This window comes from Aquila chrysaetos, chromosome 5, assembly GCF_900496995.4.
Source record: "Aquila chrysaetos chrysaetos chromosome 5, bAquChr1.4, whole genome shotgun sequence".
NCBI classification, from domain to species: Eukaryota; Metazoa; Chordata; class Aves; order Accipitriformes; family Accipitridae; genus Aquila; species Aquila chrysaetos.
The window spans coordinates 71,309,532-71,316,929 of record NC_044008.1 but is presented as its reverse complement, the minus strand read 5'-3'; the positions used below and the strand labels follow the sequence as shown (position 1 = coordinate 71,316,929).

Below are 7,398 nucleotides of genomic sequence, written 5' to 3'. Positions count from 1 at the left end.
GTGCCTTCTATGTGAGTAATAATGCCTCTGTTCCTCTTCACTAGGTTAATGAATACCCTAAATGTCCCAAGATCTGATTTTTTTTTTTTCCCCCCAAACTATTGAAATTAGAAGCCAAGAGACGGGTGGTAAAACGCGCCGAAAGAGTGAGAGAGGGAATGAATATGCATTCGGAGATAGGCGAACTAAACGTTAGAGAAAGCAGGGCTGGGTTCTGTCAATGAAAGACCCGCGGCTTTAAAATAATTAGCATAGATTCCCTCAGAGTTTGGGGAAAAAAAAAAAAGTTTTTTGATTCCAAGATAAATAAGGAAAAGGCTTTCTGCGCTGTCAGGGAGCCTTTGAAGAACACGTGGAAAGTTTGTTTTTGCAGTTGGTATCGACGAGATACTAACCGTCGGGTCTCCCGGCACGTAAAACTCAAATACTTCGTTAATTGCGACGAGTCCTTACAGACCCGCGGGACAGTTACGCGCCCCCGCGGGCCGGGGACGCTCCCCGCCGCCGCCGCCCCGCTCCCCGGCGCGGAGAGCCGAGCGCGGGGGCCGGAGCGGAGCCCCGCAGGCTGCTCCGCGCTGGGGGCGGGCAGCGCTGGAGCCGGCGGCCGGGGAGGGGGGGGGAGCGGCGCCGCGGGCCCCGCGGAAGGCGGGCCGGGGGAAGAGGGCGGCTGCGGGACGTCGGGCACCTCCGGGGCTGCGGCGGCCGCGGGCGCGGGGGAGCCCGGTGCTCCCCGCCCTGCCCGGGGGAACGGGGCGGGGGATGGGGGGGGGGGGCCCGTCCCTGGGCAGCGCAGCCCCGGGGCGGCCCGTCAGCGGAGCGATCGGCCGGGGCTGGCGGGAGCCCAAAGAGTTAACCGGGCTGCGAGGGGCGACTGCGGCCGGGCAGGGAGGGTGTGCGAGGCTGTCATAGGATCAGGCTAATAACGTGTCTGCGCTGAAAACCCCCAAAGCCCAAGGGTCAAGTTTCAGCAGTGTCCCACCACAATGGTAGGTGTGAAAGACACGTGTCCCGTTGTAAATGAAATGTCAAGCGGTTTAAAAAAAAAAAAAAAAAAAAAATCCCAAACCAGCTGCCACCGAGCGCGCCCTGCCTGCGCGGCAGTGGGTGAGCGGCTCCGCGGGGGGACAGCGCAGCGCGGGGCCGGCGGGGACCCCCCACCCCCCCCGGCCGCTCCTCGCCGGCCCCACACGCGGGGCCGGATCCCCGGGGCACTCCTGTGGTGTAGGTGCCAAAGATTGCCTTCTAAGAGAGTCGTGAGCAGGTTCCCACCCCCCCGCGCCACCACGAAACGTCCTGCTGAGCGTGGAGAACGAGGAGGAGAGAGAAGAAAGCCCCCCCGAAGGTGGCCAAACCAAAAAGCAAACAGAATCCAAACGGCTCGTGTTTTAGTGGTTGACTTTAATTCTGCACTGCACTTTTACTACAAGGATATAAAGAATAAATAGCAGATACTCTTCATTTACATAGGATTAAGTCATTCAAACTGTTCTCTCTATTTACAATAACATTGTGCTCTAGGCGTTTATTCATTTTTATTTTAAATCTAAAGTCCATAAGGAAAAAGAAAAAAACTCACACACACGCTTTCCGAATAATGGAAAATAGCTTTAAAACGTTTTCTTATCAAAAAGTTTGGTTTGTATTTTTTAATCCTTTTATTAAAAAAAAACAACAAACAAAAAACAAACAACAAAACCCCTACTTCGCCAAAGCGAAGCAACTTCTCTCTGGAATATAAATACCAAAAAAAAAAAAAAGATACATTAGCAACGATCAGGGTAATAGTCTTAAAAATACAGTAGACGCTGATTATTTCACGTATAATACTGACCTTTTAATAGTATATTAAAACGGTGCCATATATACACACAATATACATTCTCCTACACGTTACAGTGCATTACAACGTTAACCAGAAAGCAAATGTCTTTTATTTTTGTTGCAGCAAAGGTCCACGTGAGTCCGCTGGAGAAGGGGGCGAGAAAAGGTAAGTGCAAGCCCTAGCAGGAGCACTTGCACTCCGAAATGATGGGGTACTGGATGGGTATCCATGTGCACCTCTGCCCCCCCCGACGCTGGCACCTCCACCTCAGGATCGTTAAATGCACGGACTTGGCAGGTTTGCAAACCATGCCTTCTGGGACCGAACAAGACCTTTTACTGTAGCAGCTGCCCACTTTGACGTACCGGGGCCAAAAGCGGCTGCCGAGATCGTTCCACGTGTATAGGACCGGGCAGAAGGTCTGGGACCAGAGCCACATCTGCAGCTTCCTGCGCAGCTTCTTGCTCAGCCTGTGCTTCTTGCCCGGCTGCAGCCCGTCGTAAAACTCCAGCCCTTTGATTTCGCTGGGCATCGCTCCCGAGGGTCTCTGCCTGAGCAGCAAGTCCAGCTCAGCTAGATCGTCCACTCCAAGCCGGTCCTCGGGCAAGGAAATAGCCATAAAGTTAGGGTCGAAGTGTCCGCCCATGAGGTTCCTTAGCAAGGTCTCGTTAAGATCCTTCTCCTTGGGGTCAAAGATAGGGTCCGGGTGCTCGATTAGATCCACCAAGGGCAAGTTGTCGCTGGGAGCCGGTCGGATGTGCAGATAGTGCTGGCAGGCGCCCTGCTCTAGCCGGAGACCCAGCAGAACCACCAAGGCGTATATAGTCACAAGGCACTGGGAATGATCCATCCTTGGGAGACCGGTGGGGGGGGGAGAGGGGGGCTGGGTTCACCAAACAGCAGGGGAAGAAGGTGCAAGCAAATACATCAGAAAACTTGTACGGGGATATCCAAAATAGCTTGTCTTTAAGGGGGATCACCTCCACTCCCCGCACCACCAGCAAAGACAGCCCCCTAATAAGCCCGGAGAACAAGCCCCCTGCAAACACTCTCTCTTGCAGGCTTCTCTATAAAATTTCTCCTGGTGGAGCGGCTCCAAAATTCTGCTGCTGCTGCTGCTGCTGCTTCTGCTTCTTTTCACCCTCCCCGGGAAAGGGAGATGCCTCTTTTTGTTGCAAATTCGGCTTGCCGCCGCTGCTCCTCGTCGTCTGCCCGTGCGTGTGGAAGAAGTTGCTGCCGATTCTTCCTCCCCGCTCCTCTCCGCCGTTTGCAAAGCAGCCTCCTCAGCAGCAACAGCAGCCACGCACGTTGGCACCAGTTTGTCTGCTTTGCAAGGACCCAAAGCCTTTAAATTTCCTGCACTTTCAGCTTCATCTCCATGGAAACCACAGACTCTCTCCTAACCCACCCCACCCCCCCTTAAAAAAAAAAAAAAAAACCCACACACACAACGCAACCCCCACTCCCACAAAAGTCCAGGAGAGCGCGGCTTCCCCCTTCCCACCAGCAGACACCCTCTGGTGGGGAAGGCTGAGGCGGGAGCCGCCGCTGCCTCCCCCCGCCTTCCGCACGCCGCCGCTCACGCGAGCCCGCCGCGCCTCGGGAGATGCTGCTCTCGCCGGGGCGGCCGCCGGCCGGCCCGCCCCGCCGGCCCGCTCCTCCGGCCGCCGGCGACGGCTCCTCGCTCGGCCTGGCCGCCGCGCTCCGCGGCGCCGCTCACCCCATGGGCGCAGCCGGCGCGGCGGCGGAGCGCGGCCTCTCCCGCTCTCCCCGCGCAGGAGCGCGGCCCGCCCGCCCGCGGAGGGCGGCGGCGCGCCCCGCGGCGCGCAGGCTTCCGCGCCGGCTCTCCCGTCGCCTCCCGCGCTCCCCGGCCGCTGGGGGCTGCTCGCCCGGCTCCGCACATGGGCCCGCGATGCGCCGCCCGCCGCGCCCGCCTGGCCGCTCGCCCGCCCGCGGCAGACACCTCCTCTGCCCGCGCCCAGCCGCGGCCCCGGCGCCGCGCGGCAGCCGCCGGCCGCCTTCCCGGGCGGAGCGAGCCCTCTGCTGGCGGCGCCGCGCCGCGGGCCGGGCCGAGGCGGGGGCCGCGGCCGGGGCCGGGGCGCCGGGGCCGGCGGCTGCCCGCGGGCGGGCGGTGGGCACGGGGAGAGCGGGAGGCGGCGGAAAGGCCGTCGCGTTTTCGGGTGGGTCGGAGAAGCCCCCGGAATCGACTCGCCGCGCCGTGCCGGTGAAGGCGGGCGGAAACAACGGCGTGCAAAACCTCTGCGGGCCGGGAGGAGGAGGAGGCTCCTGCGGACAGTGCTCAGACAGACCCTCGCGGGCGACCGCCCAGCGAGACCCTCCGCACGGAGCCTGAGGTCCCCCGAGCTCCGCTCCCACGGCGGATCGCTGCCGCAGGCTGCAAGGCTCCGCTGCCGTCCTCTGAGCGCGCAATTAGCATTTTCCTAGGGAGCTCTCTCGGACCTCGCCGTCAGAAACACCATTTCCAGTTATGCCCCCAATCCATGCAGAAGAGAGGGCGAGTCTACCTCAGCAGCAAACACATAAAACAATGTAAAAAATTGATACTAAACGCTACTTCCATTGCAGAATTACTGTCTCACAAAGAGCACTCGCAACGCACGGCAGGCAGCGTGCTGTAAGGGGAGGCGAACGGTCTATTACGGTTTGAGTAAAATTTCCTGAAGTGCTTGAATCCCATTCCTGCAGGCTATTTAGGCACTTAGGAGCCTAAGTTTAATGGGACTGAAGCTTAGCCATTCCACCTAAATTATTTATGCATTTGTGTAAATGTTAACCTGCAAATTTAGGTTCATTATGAAAGTAATACGCAGATTGTGTTACCCACGTTGAGTGTTTTTTCTAAAAACTAGCTGTATTTTTTCAACTACTTTCACTCCTTGAGTTAAATTTAAAACAACTCTTATTTTGCTTTATTCCTGAGCATGGAGGGCATTTTATGAAGAATACATAACTGAAATAAAGGACATGAAAAAGATGGAAAACTGACCCTAGCTCTACACTGTAAAAGGAGCCTCACAGTGACACTTGCTACTATGACGTCAGTCAAGGATCTGCTGGAGTTTTATTAGATATTTTTTTCACCTGGAAGTTTAGGTCTCTACCTTCATCTAGAACCTGATAAACTTTCATCGCTGAAACTTGGCATACAAGTTGTCCCTGGAAGTGAGTGAGAAGCCACACCTCTTATCTTTCAAAATAAAATTCCCCAAAATTCAAGGAGTAGAAGCTTATCAGGAATGGAAGACAGACATTCTGCTGAATTTAGGACTTAAATGGATATGACTTTGATGCTGACCTGAATATGAGTAGGACATGGAGGTGCTAAGGTCTGCACAGAGCCAGTGAGTGAGCTCAGACACAAGCTGCTTCTGGCTCAGGTTCTCACCGAGTTCCTGGCCTGTTCACGCTACGGTTCCGCTCCTGCCTCCTGGGATTTAGCCTATAGAAGCTGTTCCTCTGTCACTGAGCTGAGCTGGGGAGGGTTTACTCATCCCTCCTTTATTCATACACACTCCGTATTTTTGCCCACCCTGCAGGACAAAGTGTTTCTTGACACACAGGAGCTAAGCCCGCACTTAAAGCTCATCACTGATCCACTGGTTCTGGGAAGGGTTGACGTGACTAGTTGCAGGAGGGAGCAGTTGTGAGGATGGCTGACGAATCCTAGCAAGGTGTTAATGGGTTTTTTGGGGTGCCTGTCTGTCTCTTTCTCTCTCTTTCCTGTGTTCCTACCTCCAGCCAGTAAGTCACCTGCAAGTCACTGCAAATATTTTTGAACTCACTTTTAAACCACCTTGTTTAAACACAAAGGCACAAATAACAATACTAGGTTAAAATAATAGCATTTCGAACAGAAAGCAAAAATTCAGAAGTTACACCTAATGTCCTGTATTTCTTAATAATAAATTCAGTTTTACTCAACTGGTATTTGAAAACAATTCTTTAACTACCTACCAGTCTCTTAAGTCTAAAGATAAAGCCTGTAAGGCCTATGTCCTGTCTATTTCATGCCAGCTGTGTGTTTAAGATTCTACATTCAAAACTGTGATCCTAAGCAAGCACTCAAAGACCTCTCTCTCCTGAACTGAGTTACCTGCAGGAGGAAATGTTTTCTGGAAGGAGGCTGGTTCAGATGGACTGCCTCTTTAAGGTACAGATTTGTTCTCAGTGGAGCAGGCTGGGGTTCGGTAATTCCTCAAGTGCAGGCGTCCGCCTCGGGTGCACCAGGCTCCTGGCAAGGCCATGAAAGCTCGAGGGATGCAGAAGTGACAGAAGTCACTTGTGGCCCAAGAATTTCTTGGTGGAGTGGCTGATAGCAGGACTGGGGAAGAGCTGCCAGTAACAGCTCTGCCAGAAGCCTCTGGGTCAGAGGGAAAAAAGATCTGGATTCCCATCAAACTGATTTATTTCAGCATTTGCTGAGAACAGCAGTAAATGAAACCTGGAGGTAAAGGGCCTGATCCAGGGTCTGTGTATGATGCCAGCCCTTCCTGCGGTAGGGAGAGGGGCCAGCAGCTCATAGGGGCCTTAGCTGGTCACTCTGCTGGCAAGGGTGCATGAAACAGAGGAGAAAACAACTCCCTTCGCCTCAGCTTTATTGGTTCTGGAGTGCTGTCAGTAGTAAAAATGTGTTTTTTCAGTAGACAAAGCAAATACAACCTTCAAGGCACACAGGAAGCCAATGTGGGCGAGAGTAAGATGCCACTCTGCAGGTCACATCTCTGATGAGGAGAGAAGAGGTATGCAGCCTGCACTGCTCTGCTTATGACTCTGGAGGCACAGCTCTGAAAACACATTATGTAAGGATCTGATTTCAGTCCACAACAGCAAGGATGCACAGAAAGAATTCAGAATAGAAAGAATTCAGAATAGAAAGAATTCAGAATAGATTTGTTTCCCATCAAATCTACTAACAGAAAATGGCCTGACCTACTTTCACCCAACCCCGTACTCAGGGACATCCCACTGAATTCAGCCCATGGTGTTGAATCAGTCTGGTCTATGAGCAATGATCTCAAGCTCGATGCATGCACCACTCTAAAACATGGGGAATCTCACAGAAAGCAATAAGGCACTACAAAACTGGGATGAAGAAGAACTATGCCAGGTGTGCTTGGAAGACCTGTACCTTCCTTAGGAGGGGAGGCTTCCTTACAACTATTCTTGTTTCCCTTACACTTAAAGATTATTTAAATCATTATCTCATTCATAATCTCATTGCCTTTCACTTCTTATTTTTAAAATCCATTGGCATGAAACAATGATTGTTTGTTAAAGAAAGGAAAACCAACAACATAACCAAGTGAGTCCTCTGCCCAGCTCTCAGGCAAATGTCTCATATGGCTTTGGGCAACACATTTCATAGCTTTGTGGTTTCCTTATTTGTAGAGCAGGAATGCTAATCCTTGCCTCTTTCACAGAGATGTTGGAGCGTTTGATTAGATGCTACCGGTAAATCTGTATCAATGCAGAGGGAAGAGTGCAGTGTTTTATTAAAATTAGAGAGGAAAGCTGTGATTGATAGAGCAGGCAACTGAATTAAAATCACTTAAATT

At 53.0% G+C, this 7,398-nt stretch overlaps 1 protein-coding gene across 1 annotated transcript; it reads right to left on the bottom strand.

The window, feature by feature from the left end:
* Positions 1 to 1,378: 1,378 nt before the first annotated feature.
* On the bottom strand, positions 1,379 to 3,524 carry NOG (noggin). The gene has a single exon (XM_030016345.1). The coding sequence runs from the start codon at positions 2,670 to 2,672 to the stop codon at positions 2,001 to 2,003; it is 672 nt and encodes a 223-aa protein (XP_029872205.1). The 5' UTR covers positions 2,673 to 3,524; the 3' UTR covers positions 1,379 to 2,000.
* Positions 3,525 to 7,398: the final 3,874 nt, after the last annotated feature.

Bases quoted from the DNA above. Each gene is read 5' to 3' on its own strand.
- NOG (XM_030016345.1), bottom strand. From the start codon at position 2,672: ATGGATCATTCCCAGTGCCTTGTGACTATATACGCCTTGGTGGTTCTG.